At 44.5% G+C, this 17,354-nt stretch overlaps 3 protein-coding genes across 19 annotated transcripts; all 3 read right to left on the reverse strand.

Annotated features, from left to right (window-relative positions):
* Nucleotides 1-1,282: 1,282 nt before the first annotated feature.
* Nucleotides 1,283-4,158, reverse strand: LOC311298732 (uncharacterized protein). 7 transcript variants are annotated; one of them, XM_084421909.1, is made up of 5 exons: nucleotides 3,793-4,106; nucleotides 2,855-2,986; nucleotides 2,449-2,586; nucleotides 1,664-2,190; nucleotides 1,283-1,431 (listed from the first exon to the last, which is right to left on the reverse strand). In XM_084421909.1, exons 1-5 carry the CDS (start codon nucleotides 3,875-3,877, stop codon nucleotides 1,303-1,305), a joined length of 1,011 nt encoding a protein of 336 aa, XP_084278035.1. In that variant the 5' UTR covers nucleotides 3,878-4,106; the 3' UTR covers nucleotides 1,283-1,302. The 7 variants fall into 7 exon arrangements, with proteins under 7 accessions (XP_084278035.1, XP_084278038.1, XP_084278037.1 ...); XM_084421912.1 differs by having other exon boundaries at nucleotides 1,283-1,464; nucleotides 1,598-2,190; XM_084421911.1 differs by having other exon boundaries at nucleotides 1,283-1,497; nucleotides 1,598-2,190.
* Nucleotides 4,159-7,714: 3,556 nt separating this feature from the next.
* On the reverse strand, nucleotides 7,715-10,578 carry LOC311298735 (uncharacterized protein). 4 transcript variants are annotated; one of them, XM_084421923.1, is made up of 5 exons: nucleotides 10,211-10,524; nucleotides 9,273-9,404; nucleotides 9,106-9,201; nucleotides 8,867-9,004; nucleotides 7,715-8,610 (listed from the first exon to the last, which is right to left on the reverse strand). In XM_084421923.1, the coding sequence occupies exons 4-5, from the start codon at nucleotides 8,961-8,963 to the stop codon at nucleotides 7,811-7,813; spliced, it is 897 nt and encodes a 298-aa protein (XP_084278049.1). In that variant the 5' UTR covers nucleotides 8,964-9,004; nucleotides 9,106-9,201; nucleotides 9,273-9,404; nucleotides 10,211-10,524; the 3' UTR covers nucleotides 7,715-7,810. The 4 variants fall into 4 exon arrangements, with proteins under 4 accessions (XP_084278049.1, XP_084278046.1, XP_084278048.1 ...); XM_084421920.1 differs by lacking the exon at nucleotides 9,106-9,201 and having other exon boundaries at nucleotides 10,211-10,578; XM_084421922.1 differs by lacking the exon at nucleotides 9,106-9,201 and having other exon boundaries at nucleotides 7,715-8,412.
* Nucleotides 10,579-14,132: 3,554 nt separating this feature from the next.
* Nucleotides 14,133-16,984, reverse strand: LOC311298736 (uncharacterized protein). Of its 8 annotated transcripts, XM_084421931.1 has the most exons (5): nucleotides 16,617-16,917; nucleotides 15,679-15,810; nucleotides 15,512-15,607; nucleotides 15,273-15,410; nucleotides 14,133-15,016 (listed from the first exon to the last, which is right to left on the reverse strand). In XM_084421931.1, exons 4-5 carry the CDS (start codon nucleotides 15,367-15,369, stop codon nucleotides 14,229-14,231), a joined length of 885 nt encoding a protein of 294 aa, XP_084278057.1. In that variant the 5' UTR covers nucleotides 15,370-15,410; nucleotides 15,512-15,607; nucleotides 15,679-15,810; nucleotides 16,617-16,917; the 3' UTR covers nucleotides 14,133-14,228. The 8 variants fall into 8 exon arrangements, with proteins under 8 accessions (XP_084278057.1, XP_084278050.1, XP_084278055.1 ...); XM_084421924.1 differs by lacking the exon at nucleotides 15,512-15,607 and having other exon boundaries at nucleotides 16,617-16,984; XM_084421929.1 differs by lacking the exon at nucleotides 15,512-15,607 and having other exon boundaries at nucleotides 14,133-14,851; nucleotides 16,617-16,918.
* Nucleotides 16,985-17,354: the final 370 nt, after the last annotated feature.

Raw genomic sequence — 17,354 nt, forward strand, 5'->3', positions numbered from 1 at the left:
GTCCGTGTTCGGAAAAAAAAAGCAGATCGTACAAAGATCCTGGATGTCACAATCAGACAAAGTGACAAGGAGTCACATAGTCAGCAGGGTTTGAACCTGCGTGGGGAGACCCCAATGGTTTTCGAGGCCATCGCCTTAACCTCTCGGTCACGACTGCTCTTGAAAGTGAGTCAGTGATAGTGGTAGTGAGTCACATGCTATTTTCCTTTCTGGAAGTGAGCAGCAGAGGACACCCGGGCCAACCATCAATGTGGATGTGAGCAGCAGAGGATGCACTCAGCTAACATATTGTGTTGGCAAAAAGGAGTTCAACGACGTCTTCACCTACACAAAAACCTGCTCACTTCAGGCTTGAAAAGAGATGTGGGTTGCCCAGTTTTCTGTGTTAGAGAAAAAAAAAAAATGCAGCTCGTACAAAGCTCCTGGATGTCACAATTCCTGTCGCAAACAGACGAAGAGGGTTCGAACCTGCGCGGGGAGACCCCAATGGATTTCAAGTCCATCGCCTTAACCTCTCGGCCACGACTACTCCTGCCACTTCTTGCGTGGGTTTGGTTGTGAAACGCAGTTTGCAGACCAGACAGTTGTCAGCGATTCTTTCTTTTGTATAGTCATGCAGTGTGAAACTGTCATCGGTGCATCGTGCACACAGCAGCAACTGAACGTTAACCCAGATAGTCGTGCAGTGTGAAAAGAACAGTGACTCGACTACTTTGAAAATTGTGCAGTGTGAACGCGGCGTTACAGGCATTCAGAACTCATTTGGTCGCAGGTAACTAAAGGGATCATCTGTTAATAGGCTTGAAGTTGCAACTTCCTAAAATAAAACGACCACTAGAAGACACAATTTCACTAAAATGCTTCAGAATGCAGAAGACTATTGGTCAATAGACAATACTGGTTGAAACTTCACAGAATTGTTCGTCCAAACATTGCATTTGGATTCAGAAGTTTCCATGTCAACACTATCAACGCCAAACTGAATCTGCATCAGTCAGGTGGTACAACTAGAGCACTGCAAGTTGTTTACGTTCATTATCACTATAATGTTATGCATTTTAGACATGAGGCAATTTAGTGCAGTCTTTCGACCTTTGACACTTTACAGACTCTGCTGTGTGTTTTCAAGCGTTTTGAAGGAGGCACGGCTTTGGAGAGTGGGATCTCACGCATTGATTCCAATGAGCCATTATGTGAGAGAACAGCCAAACTAACACTGGAACACAAAAATCTAATTCCTTGTTTTCCCACTTAAAAAAAGAAAAGAAAAAAAGAGAGGAAATGGTCTTACAAGTGTGAGATTTATTTGGTGATAAACAGGGAAAACACCATACATCCAATGGTTAAATCAGCACAGTTAACTGCATGCATAGCCACATTACTTATGGCCAGGACATTTGCCATAAGGGTCAGTTGGCTTTGGAGGTTCGGCTGCAGGCTTCATTGGAGGCTTGGGCGGTCCGGCTGCAGGCTTCACAGGAGGCTTCGGGGGTTCGGCTGCAGGCTTCATTGGAGGCTTGGGCGGTTCGGCTGCAGGCTTCACAGGAGGCTTCGGGGGTTCAGCTGCAGGCTTCATTGGAGGCTTCGGGGGTTCGGCCGCAGGCTTCATTGGAGGCTTCGGGGGTTCGGCCGCAGGCTTCATTGGAGGCTTCGGGGGTTCGGCTGCAGGCTTCATTGGAGGCTTGGCTGCAGGCTTCACTGGAGGCTTCGGGGGTTCCACTGGAGGCATCACTGGCAGTTCGTCTGATGGCTCCGGAGGTTCGGTAGAAGGCTCCGGCAGTTCAGCAGAAGGCTCCGGCAGTTCGGCAGAAGGCTCCGGCAGTTCGGTAGAAGGCTCCGGCAGTTCGGCAGAAGGCTCCGGCTCTTCGGTAGAAGGCTCCACTGGAAGCTTTACTGGAGGCTTCGGAGGTTCAGCTGCAGGCTTCACTGGAGGCTTTGGAGGTTCGGCTGCAGGCTTCCCTGGAGGCTTCGGCGGTTCGGCTGCAGGCTTCCCTGGAGGCTTCGGCGGTTCGGCTGCAGGCTTCCCTGGAGGCTTCGGAGGTTCAGCTGCAGGCTTCACTGGAGGCTTTGGAGGTTCGGCTGCAGGCTTCCCTGGAGGCTTCGGAGGTTCGGCTGCAGGCTTCCCTGGAGGCTTTGGAGGTTCAGCTGCAGGCTTTCCTGGAGGCTTCGGCGGTTCGGCTGCAGGCTTCACTGGATGGATACAGATAGTCAACTTCAGTCAGTCCGTTTAGAGGCATTCAGTCTCAGATACAGCACAAAACCCAAATACCAAGTTTTACACCTCTTAATTATTAATCATGATCGTATTAATTAATCACATGAATTAATTTTGTAAAGCCATCCTGTGCTATTGGCTGAATACTTTTTACATTGAGAACGATTAATTATAAAACAAGACAAACTGAAATGAGGAAGCTGACCCAAACACTAATATAATAACATAAATACCTGCAAATGGATCCATACACTGATGTCCACATCCATTGCTGCAGCATTTCTCATTGTTCGGACAGTCACTGTCATAGTAACACAACTCTGCACACATTCCTGTTCCAGACTTTGTGCTTGGACACTCCCCTGCCTTTGCTGTTATAGGGACACATGACAGAGAAACCACATCACTGAATACTGAATGTCTCGTACACTGTATGAAAAAAAAAAGAAGAGATGATCGTAGGAGGATTTACCGGAATATTCAGTCCATCTACTTCATAGTTTCACGTTTAGGTCAATGTGTTACTTGCAGTTTCTTTGCAATTATTTGTGAAACTTACTAGCAATTCCTGAGTGAAAACATTTGTTCAGGGGTTTTTTTCTGGAAGACGTATAGCATGCATCAATAATTAAAACTCACTGAAAACAGGCGGCACACACGCAGCCCCACAGGGAAATTGACAGCATTTGTGTCCTCCAGAGCAGTCTCTATCAGAAGTGCATCCTCGTCGGGAGGGCACGACCGTCAGCATCGCCGGACACTGACCAGACACTACAGAAGAGGATCATTAGGGGAGACCAGGAAGTACTGTAAAAGTTTGCTTCAGCATTTGCAAGTCAGGGGTTTTGCAATGAGTCTCAAACTTTATAATATTCACACATTTATCTGCTTCAAGTCAAGTAGCTTAGAAGTCTACCATTTTTCACTAAACTGCATCAATCGGTTTCAAAGACTGAGCGTGAAGTTACAACCTACCCCACTGTAGTAGAGTGAGTAATAGTGCAATGCTGATAGAAATCAGTTAATATGTTGTATACAAATTTACTGGTGTACATCTTCAAAAATGATGCCATCCCCATGACCACCCTCATTTCCTTTTTAGCATTTTAATAAGCTACTCAACAGAAAACAAAACAAACATAGAAACCCACTATATATGTAAAACGCAGAGTTATCGGTTATAATTAGCTCCCCACGTTATATTGTAGGCTTATGCATTTGTTAAAACAAAACAAACAAAAAAAACTTTAGGCAAAAGTTTAAACTCAGGATTGATACAGTCCGGTAACAATTTTGCAGCCATATTATAACACTAATGTTCGTGTTTAACAGTAAACAAAAATGCCTATTAGTGATTATATGGGTTTTACTTGTACAATGAAAAATGCATAAAGTTACGACAGTTTGCATATTTATACGTTGCTTATTATTAAAACTAAACCAACACACAAAGATGAACTTCCACTTGACGTCTGTACTGTATTTTTGTAAGCAGATGTGTCTGAAATCAAATTTTGTAAGGCACTTTATTTATGCACTTCTGCAGGCTGCGTAATGAAGCTAAAACAACTTCTCACCTAGGACTCCAGCGTCTGTTGTGCTTAAACAAGCAGACAGACACAATAAAACAGCACTAAATGAGCAATACACTTGAGCTGTCATCCTCTCGACCTGCAATCTCAAAATCAACTCTGCTGGAAGATGCACTGAATTAGTGAGTCAGGAGGGGGGCGGACAGCAAGGACCACAAAACTACAAAGAAAGACCCCTGTTGCTGCATCAAAATATCAGCTGAGTCCCACAACAAACGCTATCAGAAGAGTTTAAAACACTTTTTGAAGATCCAATTGGGGGTCTGGGTAACTCCAACCCTAATGAATATCACTTGCCTGCAGCTTTCTAATATAGCCTAATCTTGAAGACCTTGATTAGCTTGTTCAGGTGTGTTTGATTAGGGTTGGACGTCGTAATAATTACCGTAATTACGAGATGATTGAATCTGCAGTGGTCAGGTGGTACAGCGATCACGTGGTACAAGTCGGAGTTCTACCACAAGTTACAAGTTGTAATTATGACTAAACTCCTACACCTAAACTCTCCAGGAAATGGATCTCTACTGGAGACTGACATCAAGAGACAAAGGGGCATGTCTAGAATTTGAATCTGAATTTTTCAATTGCTGATTGATTTGCGATGTGAATCCATGCAAGTAATTATGAATGAAAACAATGTTTCCAGCCACTGTAGTGAATATAGGGGAATACACAGCCATGGTTATATCATAGCCAATTTAATATTGGATGGTTTCATATGGATTTGCATATTTGCATAATCAGATAATATTTGTTCACTCAAGCTTTCTATAGACATATTTCTTATCGTGACCGAGGCAAGTAGCCTATAGAATTTTGGTTAATTTCTGTGACGGAGACCGAGACGGCAGAAAGCGCACCCTGTTTGTTTTCTTTATTTTACAAAAGCACAACATTTAATTGTTATTGTGAGTGTATATAAATAAAAGGTTGTTCGCGTTTGTCGAACGCTAATTTAACATGCCCGAAATAAAATCCGATTTTAGAAGAATTTGTAGCGTCACTCGGACAGGTGTGCCAAAACACTTATTTATAAACTAACGACGTCTTCACCTACACAAAACCCTGCTCACTTCAGGCTTGAAAAGAGATGTGGGTTGCCCAATTTTCCGTTTTAGAGAAAAAAGCAGCTCGTACAAAGCTCCTGGATGTCACAATTCCTGTCGCAAACAGACAAAGTGACGGGGAGCCACGTAGTCGGCAGGGTTCGAACCTGCGCGGGGAGACCCCAATGGATTTCAAGTCCATCGCCTTAACCTCTCGGCCACGACTACTCCCGCCAGTGAGTCACATGCTCAGAGAACACCTGGGGCCAACTATCAATGTGGATGGCGAAAATATTGTGTTGGCAAAAAGGAGTTCAACAACGTCTTCACCTACACGAAAAGATGCCATGATCCGGATTTGGACTGGGGATGCTGCGGGCACAACGCAGAGTACTAAATGCTATGGCGAGAAAGCAATCTTTCCACTTGCCCCGGGCCTGCACATACAGAGTCAACGGCAAGCTTCAGCTCAGTTCTCTCAAAGTCCCCCACCACCGCTTGCCTAGACAGTAGGGTCTTTGAGCAACAGCCTCTGGTGGAACGGCATTCTGTCGTTCTATTGCGCACGCGCGACATTAACTGCTACCTCGCGACGTTCTACTGTAACCGTCTACTACGGGAGAACAGCTGATTTGCCGTAGTCGTTACTACGTGACAGATTAAGAATATTAATGTTATGTTTTAGGTTATGTGGCATTGTAATCGTTTCTGTATATCATTAAATGCCAAAAGCAACCCTTCTCTTCCTTTTTAAAATCACTTCCTTTTTTTGTATTTTGTCTGATGATTAAATTACCCCTACGCCATCCTCTTTAATGTTGCTTAGTGATTTTTGCGCTCTTTAGCTCTTTGCCGTTCCATCAGCAGCTGTTGCTTAAAGTCCCTAGTAACCAAGCATTACAGCAGGCAAAACAACACCAAATGCTGGGAAATAACCCCGCCACATCTTAATCTTGAAGAGGAAGACCACCTCTCTCAAAGGCTGGGAAGAGCACAGCAAGAGATTAGGGGAGGTCTGCAACAAACCTTCGCCCGAACAGGGACTTGAACCCTGGACCTTCAGATTAAAAGTCCAAGGCGCTACCATTTGAGCTAGCCGGGCTTTCGCCAGAGAACAGCCACCCTAGGGATATAACAGCACTTTCCCCCTAAAGTGTTCATGCTTTGTCAGCTTAAAGTTTGTGGTATTAAAGGATGAAGACCACAATTTATAAAGGGACGAGAGAGATAGGCTGCTCCTTCCAAAGCTAGGAACACTGACATTGAAAGAGTGGAGTTTTTTTTTCGTGGCATGTTGCTAACTCTAAGGTGGTTTCGACAAAAGAGCAACTGGGACATAATGAGTAGGTTTCTGTTTGACTTTTCTAAGAGAGAACGAATGCAACATTTCAAAACACTAATATCCAAGATTCTCCATAAAATATAATGCGGCGACTCTTGAGCTGCACAACATGAAGGCCGTGAAGTTGTCGGGGGATGCCAAAGCCATTGCTCCGACAGCCTGAATAGAATGGCCAAAATCACATATGATCTGGGCCTTTTGAAACGATGCCCACTTCAGGCTTGAAAAGAGCCCAATGTCCGTGTTCGGAAAAAAAAAGCAGATCGTACAAAGATCCTGGATGTCACAATCAGACAAAGTGACAAGGAGTCACATAGTCAGCAGGGTTCGAACCTGCGTGGGGAGACCCCAATGGTTTTCGAGGCCATCGCCTTAACCTCTCGGTCACGACTGCTCTTGAAAGTGAGTCAGTGATAGTGGTAGTGAGTCACATGCTATTTTCCTTTCTGGAAGTGAGCAGCAGAGGACACCCGGGCCAACCATCAATGTGGATGTGAGCAGCAGAGGATGCACTCAGCTAACATATTGTGTTGGCAAAAAGGAGTTCAACGACGTCTTCACCTACACAAAAACCAGCTCACTTCAGGCTTGAAAAGAGATGTGGGTTGCCCAGTTTTCTGTGTTAGAGAAAAAAAAAAAATGCAGCTCGTACAAAGCTCCTGGATGTCACAATTCCTGTCGCAAACAGACGAAGAGGGTTCGAACCTGCGCGGGGAGACCCCAATGGATTTCAAGTCCATCGCCTTAACCTCTCGGCCACGACTACTCCTGCCACTTCTTGCGTGGGTTTGGTTGTGAAACGCAGTTTGCAGACCAGACAGTTGTCAGCGATTCTTTCTTTTGTATAGTCATGCAGTGTGAAACTGTCATCGGTGCATCGTGCACACAGCAGCAACTGAACGTTAACCCAGATAGTCGTGCAGTGTGAAAAGAACAGTGACTCGACTACTTTGAAAATTGTGCAGTGTGAACGCGGCGTTACAGGCATTCAGAACTCATTTGGTCGCAGGTAACTAAAGGGATCATCTGTTAATAGGCTTGAAGTTGCAACTTCCTAAAATAAAACGACCACTAGAAGACACAATTTCACTAAAATGCTTCAGAATGCAGAAGACTATTGGTCAATAGACAATACTGGTTGAAACTTCACAGAATTGTTCGTCCAAACATTGCATTTGGATTCAGAAGTTTCCATGTCAACACTATCAACGCCAAACTGAATCTGCATCAGTCAGGTGGTACAACTAGAGCACTGCAAGTTGTTTACGTTCATTATCACTATAATGTTATGCATTTTAGACATGAGGCAATTTAGTGCAGTCTTTCGACCTTTGACACTTTACAGACTCTGCTGTGTGTTTTCAAGCGTTTTGAAGGAGGCACGGCTTTGGAGAGTGGGATCTCACGCATTGATTCCAATGAGCCATTATGTGAGAGAACAGCCAAACTAACACTGGAACACAAAAATCTAATTCCTTGTTTTCCCACTTAAAAAAAGAAAAGAAAAAAAGAGAGGAAATGGTCTTACAAGTGTGAGATTTATTTGGTGATAAACAGGGAAAACACCATACATCCAATGGTTAAATCAGCACAGTTAACTGCATGCATAGCCACATTACTTATGGCCAGGACATTTGCCATAAGGGTCAGTTGGCTTTGGAGGTTCGGCTGCAGGCTTCATTGGAGGCTTGGGCGGTCCGGCTGCAGGCTTCACAGGAGGCTTCGGGGGTTCGGCTGCAGGCTTCATTGGAGGCTTGGGCGGTTCGGCTGCAGGCTTCACAGGAGGCTTCGGGGGTTCAGCTGCAGGCTTCATTGGAGGCTTCGGGGGTTCGGCCGCAGGCTTCATTGGAGGCTTCGGGGGTTCGGCTGCAGGCTTCATTGGAGGCTTGGCTGCAGGCTTCACTGGAGGCTTCGGGGGTTCCACTGGAGGCATCACTGGCAGTTCGTCTGATGGCTCCGGAGGTTCGGTAGAAGGCTCCGGCAGTTCAGCAGAAGGCTCCGGCAGTTCGGCAGAAGGCTCCGGCAGTTCGGTAGAAGGCTCCGGCAGTTCGGCAGAAGGCTCCGGCAGTTCGGCAGAAGGCTCCGGCTCTTCGGTAGAAGGCTCCACTGGAAGCTTTACTGGAGGCTTCGGAGGTTCAGCTGCAGGCTTCACTGGAGGCTTTGGAGGTTCGGCTGCAGGCTTCCCTGGAGGCTTCGGCGGTTCGGCTGCAGGCTTCCCTGGAGGCTTCGGCGGTTCGGCTGCAGGCTTCCCTGGAGGCTTCGGAGGTTCAGCTGCAGGCTTCACTGGAGGCTTTGGAGGTTCGGCTGCAGGCTTCCCTGGAGGCTTCGGAGGTTCGGCTGCAGGCTTCCCTGGAGGCTTTGGAGGTTCAGCTGCAGGCTTTCCTGGAGGCTTCGGCGGTTCGGCTGCAGGCTTCACTGGATGGATACAGATAGTCAACTTCAGTCAGTCCGTTTAGAGGCATTCAGTCTCAGATACAGCACAAAACCCAAATACCAAGTTTTACACCTCTTAATTATTAATCATGATCGTATTAATTAATCACATGAATTAATTTTGTAAAGCCATCCTGTGCTATTGGCTGAATACTTTTTACATTGAGAACGATTAATTATAAAACAAGACAAACTGAAATGAGGAAGCTGACCCAAACACTAATATAATAACAAATACCTGCAAATGGATCCATACACTGATGTCCACATCCATTGCTGCAGCATTTCTCATTGTTCGGACAGTCACTGTCATAGTAACACAACTCTGCACACATTCCTGTTCCAGACTTTGTGCTTGGACACTCCCCTGCCTTTGCTGTTATAGGGACACATGACAGAGAAACCACATCACTGAATACTGAATGTCTCGTACACTGTATGAAAAAAAAAAGAAGAGATGATCGTAGGAGGATTTACCGGAATATTCAGTCCATCTACTTCATAGTTTCACGTTTAGGTCAATGTGTTACTTGCAGTTTCTTTGCAATTATTTGTGAAACTTACTAGCAATTCCTGAGTGAAAACATTTGTTCAGGGGTTTTTTTCTGGAAGACGTATAGCATGCATCAATAATTAAAACTCACTGAAAACAGGCGGCACACACGCAGCCCCACAGGGAAATTGACAGCATTTGTGTCCTCCAGAGCAGTCTCTATCAGAAGTGCATCCTCGTCGGGAGGGCACGACCGTCAGCATCGCCGGACACTGACCAGACACTACAGAAGAGGATCATTAGGGGAGACCAGGAAGTACTGTAAAAGTTTGCTTCAGCATTTGCAAGTCAGGGGTTTTGCAATGAGTCTCAAACTTTATAATATTCACACATTTATCTGCTTCAAGTCAAGTAGCTTAGAAGTCTACCATTTTTCACTAAACTGCATCAATCGGTTTCAAAGACTGAGCGTGAAGTTACAACCTACCCCACTGTAGTAGAGTGAGTAATAGTGCAATGCTGATAGAAATCAGTTAATATGTTGTATACAAATTTACTGGTGTACATCTTCAAAAATGATGCCATCCCCATGACCACCCTCATTTCCTTTTTAGCATTTTAATAAGCTACTCAACAGAAAACAAAACAAACATAGAAACCCACTATATATGTAAAACGCAGAGTTATCGGTTATAATTAGCTCCCCACGTTATATTGTAGGCTTATGCATTTGTTAAAACAAAACAAACAAAAAAAACTTTAGGCAAAAGTTTAAACTCAGGATTGATACAGTCCGGTAACAATTTTGCAGCCATATTATAACACTAATGTTCGTGTTTAACAGTAAACAAAAATGCCTATTAGTGATTATATGGGTTTTACTTGTACAATGAAAAATGCATAAAGTTACGACAGTTTGCATATTTATACGTTGCTTATTATTAAAACTAAACCAACACACAAAGATGAACTTCCACTTGACGTCTGTACTGTATTTTTGTAAGCAGATGTGTCTGAAATCAAATTTTGTAAGGCACTTTATTTATGCACTTCTGCAGGCTGCGTAATGAAGCTAAAACAACTTCTCACCTAGGACTCCAGCGTCTGTTGTGCTTAAACAAGCAGACAGACACAATAAAACAGCACTAAATGAGCAATACACTTGAGCTGTCATCCTCTCGACCTGCAATCTCAAAATCAACTCTGCTGGAAGATGCACTGAATTAGTGAGTCAGGAGGGGGGCGGACAGCAAGGACCACAAAACTACAAAGAAAGACCCCTGTTGCTGCATCAAAATATCAGCTGAGTCCCACAACAAACGCTATCAGAAGAGTTTAAAACACTTTTTGAAGATCCAATTGGGGGTCTGGGTAACTCCAACCCTAATGAATATCACTTGCCTGCAGCTTTCTAATATAGCCTAATCTTGAAGACCTTGATTAGCTTGTTCAGGTGTGTTTGATTAGGGTTGGACGTCGTAATAATTACCGTAATTACGAGATGATTGAATCTGCAGTGGTCAGGTGGTACAGCGATCACGTGGTACAAGTCGGAGTTCTACCACAAGTTACAAGTTGTAATTATGACTAAACTCCTACACCTAAACTCTCCAGGAAATGGATCTCTACTGGAGACTGACATCAAGAGACAAAGGGGCATGTCTAGAATTTGAATCTGAATTTTTCAATTGCTGATTGATTTGCGATGTGAATCCATGCAAGTAATTATGAATGAAAACAATGTTTCCAGCCACTGTAGTGAATATAGGGGAATACACAGCCATGGTTATATCATAGCCAATTTAATATTGGATGGTTTCATATGGATTTGCATATTTGCATAATCAGATAATATTTGTTCACTCAAGCTTTCTATAGACATATTTCTTATCGTGACCGAGGCAAGTAGCCTATAGAATTTTGGTTAATTTCTGTGACGGAGACCGAGACGGCAGAAAGCGCACCCTGTTTGTTTTCTTTATTTTACAAAAGCACAACATTTAATTGTTATTGTGAGTGTATATAAATAAAAGGTTGTTCGCGTTTGTCGAACGCTAATTTAACATGCCCGAAATAAAATCCGATTTTAGAAGAATTTGTAGCGTCACTCGGACAGGTGTGCCAAAACACTTATTTATAAACTAACGACGTCTTCACCTACACAAAACCCTGCTCACTTCAGGCTTGAAAAGAGATGTGGGTTGCCCAATTTTCCGTTTTAGAGAAAAAAGCAGCTCGTACAAAGCTCCTGGATGTCACAATTCCTGTCGCAAACAGACAAAGTGACGGGGAGCCACGTAGTCGGCAGGGTTCGAACCTGCGCGGGGAGACCCCAATGGATTTCAAGTCCATCGCCTTAACCTCTCGGCCACGACTACTCCTGCCAGTGAGTCACATGCTCAGAGAACACCTGGGGCCAACTATCAATGTGGATGGCGAAAATATTGTGTTGGCAAAAAGGAGTTCAACAACGTCTTCACCTACACGAAAAGATGCCATGATCCGGATTTGGACTGGGGATGCTGCGGGCACAACGCAGAGTACTAAATGCTATGGCGAGAAAGCAATCTTTCCACTTGCCCCGGGCCTGCACATACAGAGTCAACGGCAAGCTTCAGCTCAGTTCTCTCAAAGTCCCCCACCACCGCTTGCCTAGACAGTAGGGTCTTTGAGCAACAGCCTCTGGTGGAACGGCATTCTGTCGTTCTATTGCGCACGCGCGACATTAACTGCTACCTCGCGACGTTCTACTGTAACCGTCTACTACGGGAGAACAGCTGATTTGCCGTAGTCGTTACTACGTGACAGATTAAGAATATTAATGTTATGTTTTAGGTTATGTGGCATTGTAATCGCTTCTGTATATCATTAAATGCCAAAAGCAACCCTTCTCTTCCTTTTTAAAATCACTTCCTTTTTTTGTATTTTGTCTGATGATTAAATTACCCCTACGCCATCCTCTTTACTGTTGCTTAGTGATTTTTGCGCTCTTTAGCTCTTTGCCGTTCCATCAGCAGCTGTTGCTTAAAGTCCCTAGTAACCAAGCATTACAGCAGGCAAAACAACACCAAATGCTGGGAAATAACCCCGCCACATCTTAATCTTGAAGAGGAAGACCACCTCTCTCAAAGGCTGGGAAGAGCACAGCAAGAGATTAGGGGAGGTCTGCAACAAACCTTCGCCCGAACAGGGACTTGAACCCTGGACCTTCAGATTAAAAGTCCAAGGCGCTACCATTTGAGCTAGCCGGGCTTTCGCCAGGGAACAGCCACCCTAGGGATATAACAGCACTTTCCCCCTAAAGTGTTCATGCTTTGTCAGCTTAAAGTTTGTGGTATTAAAGGATGAAGACCACAATTTATAAAGGGACGAGAGAGATAGGCTGCTCCTTCCAAAGCTAGGAACACTGACATTGAAAGAGTGGAGTTTTTTTTTCGTGGCATGTTGCTAACTCTAAGGTGGTTTCGACAAAAGAGCAACTGGGACATAATGAGTAGGTTTCTGTTTGACTTTTCTAAGAGAGAACGAATGCAACATTTCAAAACACTAATATCCAAGATTCTCCATAAAATATAATGCGGCGACTCTTGAGCTGCACAACATGAAGGCCGTGAAGTTGTCGGGGGATGCCAAAGCCATTGCTCCGACAGCCTGAATAGAATGGCCAAAATCACATATGATCTGGGCCTTTTGAAACGATGCCCACTTCAGGCTTGAAAAGAGCCCAATGTCCGTGTTCGGAAAAAAAAAGCAGATCGTACAAAGATCCTGGATGTCACAATCAGACAAAGTGACAAGGAGTCACATAGTCAGCAGGGTTCGAACCTGCGTGGGGAGACCCCAATGGTTTTCGAGGCCATCGCCTTAACCTCTCGGTCACGACTGCTCTTGAAAGTGAGTCAGTGATAGTGGTAGTGAGTCACATGCTATTTTCCTTTCTGGAAGTGAGCAGCAGAGGACACCCGGGCCAACCATCAATGTGGATGTGAGCAGCAGAGGATGCACTCAGCTAACATATTGTGTTGGCAAAAAGGAGTTCAACGACGTCTTCACCTACACAAAAACCTGCTCACTTCAGGCTTGAAAAGAGATGTGGGTTGCCCAGTTTTCTGTGTTAGAGAAAAAAAAAAAATGCAGCTCGTACAAAGCTCCTGGATGTCACAATTCCTGTCGCAAACAGACGAAGAGGGTTCGAACCTGCGCGGGGAGACCCCAATGGATTTCAAGTCCATCGCCTTAACCTCTCGGCCACGACTTCTCCTGCCACTTCTTGCGTGGGTTTGGTTGTGAAACGCAGTTTGCAGACCAGACAGTTGTCAGCGATTCTTTCTTTTGTATAGTCATGCAGTGTGAAACTGTCATCGGTGCATCGTGCACACAGCAGCAACTGAACGTTAACCCAGATAGTCGTGCAGTGTGAAAAGAACAGTGACTCGACTACTTTGAAAATTGTGCAGTGTGAACGCGGCGTTACAGGCATTCAGAACTCATTTGGTCGCAGGTAACTAAAGGGATCATCTGTTAATAGGCTTGAAGTTGCAACTTCCTAAAATAAAACGACCACTAGAAGACACAATTTCACTAAAATGCTTCAGAATGCAGAAGACTATTGGTCAATAGACAATACTGGTTGAAACTTCACAGAATTGTTCGTCCAAACATTGCATTTGGATTCAGAAGTTTCCATGTCAACACTATCAACGCCAAACTGAATCTGCATCAGTCAGGTGGTACAACTAGAGCACTGCAAGTTGTTTACGTTCATTATCACTATAATGTTATGCATTTTAGACATGAGGCAATTTAGTGCAGTCTTTCGACCTTTGACACTTTACAGACTCTGCTGTGTGTTTTCAAGCGTTTTGAAGGAGGCACGGCTTTGGAGAGTGGGATCTCACGCATTGATTCCAATGAGCCATTATGTGAGAGAACAGCCAAACTAACACTGGAACACAAAAATCTAATTCCTTGTTTTCCCACTTAAAAAAAGAAAAGAAAAAAAGAGAGGAAATGGTCTTACAAGTGTGAGATTTATTTGGTGATAAACAGGGAAAACACCATACATCCAATGGTTAAATCAGCACAGTTAACTGCATGCATAGCCACATTACTTATGGCCAGGACATTTGCCATAAGGGTCAGTTGGCTTTGGAGGTTCGGCTGCAGGCTTCATTGGAGGCTTGGGCGGTCCGGCTGCAGGCTTCACAGGAGGCTTCGGGGGTTCGGCTGCAGGCTTCATTGGAGGCTTGGGCGGTTCGGCTGCAGGCTTCACAGGAGGCTTCGGGGGTTCAGCTGCAGGCTTCATTGGAGGCTTCGGGGGTTCGGCCGCAGGCTTCATTGGAGGCTTCGGGGGTTCGGCTGCAGGCTTCATTGGAGGCTTGGCTGCAGGCTTCGGGGGTTCCACTGGAGGCATCACTGGCAGTTCGTCTGATGGCTCCGGAGGTTCGGTAGAAGGCTCCGGCAGTTCAGCAGAAGGCTCCGGCAGTTCGGCAGAAGGCTCCGGCAGTTCGGTAGAAGGCTCCGGCAGTTCGGCAGAAGGCTCCGGCAGTTCGGCAGAAGGCTCCGGCTCTTCGGTAGAAGGCTCCACTGGAAGCTTTACTGGAGGCTTCGGAGGTTCAGCTGCAGGCTTCACTGGAGGCTTTGGAGGTTCGGCTGCAGGCTTCCCTGGAGGCTTCGGCGGTTCGGCTGCAGGCTTCCCTGGAGGCTTCGGCGGTTCGGCTGCAGGCTTCCCTGGAGGCTTCGGCGGTTCAGCTGCAGGCTTCACTGGAGGCTTTGGAGGTTCGGCTGCAGGCTTCCCTGGAGGCTTCGGAGGTTCGGCTGCAGGCTTCCCTGGAGGCTTTGGAGGTTCAGCTGCAGGCTTTCCTGGAGGCTTCGGCGGTTCGGCTGCAGGCTTCACTGGATGGATACAGATAGTCAACTTCAGTCAGTCCGTTTAGAGGCATTCAGTCTCAGATACAGCACAAAACCCAAATACCAAGTTTTACACCTCTTAATTATTAATCATGATCGTATTAATTAATCACATGAATTAATTTTGTAAAGCCATCCTGTGCTATTGGCTGAATACTTTTTACATTGAGAACGATTAATTATAAAACAAGACAAACTGAAATGAGGAAGCTGACCCAAACACTAATATAATAACAAATACCTGCAAATGGATCCATACACTGATGTCCACATCCATTGCTGCAGCATTTCTCATTGTTCGGACAGTCACTGTCATAGTAACACAACTCTGCACACATTCCTGTTCCAGACTTTGTGCTTGGACACTCCCCTGCCTTTGCTGTTATAGGGACACATGACAGAGAAACCACATCACTGAATACTGAATGTCTCGTACACTGTATGAAAAAAAAAAGAAGAGATGATCGTAGGAGGATTTACCGGAATATTCAGTCCATCTACTTCATAGTTTCACGTTTAGGTCAATGTGTTACTTGCAGTTTCTTTGCAATTATTTGTGAAACTTACTAGCAATTCCTGAGTGAAAACATTTGTTCAGGGGTTTTTTTCTGGAAGACGTATAGCATGCATCAATAATTAAAACTCACTGAAAACAGGCGGCACACACGCAGCCCCACAGGGAAATTGACAGCATTTGTGTCCTCCAGAGCAGTCTCTATCAGAAGTGCATCCTCGTCGGGAGGGCACGACCGTCAGCATCGCCGGACACTGACCAGACACTACAGAAGAGGATCATTAGGGGAGACCAGGAAGTACTGTAAAAGTTTGCTTCAGCATTTGCAAGTCAGGGGTTTTGCAATGAGTCTCAAACTTTATAATATTCACACATTTATCTGCTTCAAGTCAAGTAGCTTAGAAGTCTACCATTTTTCACTAAACTGCATCAATCGGTTTCAAAGACTGAGCGTGAAGTTACAACCTACCCCACTGTAGTAGAGTGAGTAATAGTGCAATGCTGATAGAAATCAGTTAATATGTTGTATACAAATTTACTGGTGTACATCTTCAAAAATGATGCCATCCCCATGACCACCCTCATTTCCTTTTTAGCATTTTAATAAGCTACTCAACAGAAAACAAAACAAACATAGAAACCCACTATATATGTAAAACGCAGAGTTATCGGTTATAATTAGCTCCCCACGTTATATTGTAGGCTTATGCATTTGTTAAAACAAAACAAACAAAAAAAACTTTAGGCAAAAGTTTAAACTCAGGATTGATACAGTCCGGTAACAATTTTGCAGCCATATTATAACACTAATGTTCGTGTTTAACAGTAAACAAAAATGCCTATTAGTGATTATATGGGTTTTACTTGTACAATGAAAAATGCATAAAGTTACGACAGTTTGCATATTTATACGTTGCTTATTATTAAAACTAAACCAACACACAAAGATGAACTTCCACTTGACGTCTGTACTGTATTTTTGTAAGCAGATGTGTCTGAAATCAAATTTTGTAAGGCACTTTATTTATGCACTTCTGCAGGCTGCGTAATGAAGCTAAAACAACTTCTCACCTAGGACTCCAGCGTCTGTTGTGCTTAAACAAGCAGACAGACACAATAAAACAGCACTAAATGAGCAATACACTTGAGCTGTCATCCTCTCGACCTGCAATCTCAAAATCAACTCTGCTGGAAGATGCACTGAATTAGTGAGTCAGGAGGGGGGCGGACAGCAAGGACCACAAAACTACAAAGAAAGACCCCTGTTGCTGCATCAAAATATCAGCTGAGTCCCACAACAAACGCTATCAGAAGAGTTTAAAACACTTTTTGAAGATCCAATTGGGGGTCTGGGTAACTCCAACCCTAATGAATATCACTTGCCTGCAGCTTTCTAATATAGCCTAATCTTGAAGACCTTGATTAGCTTGTTCAGGTGTGTTTGATTAGGGTTGGACGTCGTAATAATTACCGTAATTACGAGATGATTGAATCTGCAGTGGTCAGGTGGTACAGCGATCACGTGGTACAAGTCGGAGTTCTACCACAAGTTACAAGTTGTAATTATGACTAAACTCCTACACCTAAACTCTCCAGGAAATGGATCTCTACTGGAGACTGACATCAAGAGACAAAGGGGCATGTCTAGAATTTGAATCTGAATTTTTCAATTGCTGATTGATTTGCGATGTGAATCCATGCAAGTAATTATGAATGAAAACAATGTTTCCAGCCACTGTAGTGAATATAGGGGAATACACAGCCATGGTTATATCATAGCCAATTTAATATTGGATGGTTTCATATGGA

Source organism: Rutilus rutilus, assembly GCF_951802725.1.
Source record: "Rutilus rutilus genome assembly, chromosome: 10".
In the NCBI taxonomy this organism is placed as follows: Eukaryota; Metazoa; Chordata; class Actinopteri; order Cypriniformes; family Leuciscidae; genus Rutilus; species Rutilus rutilus.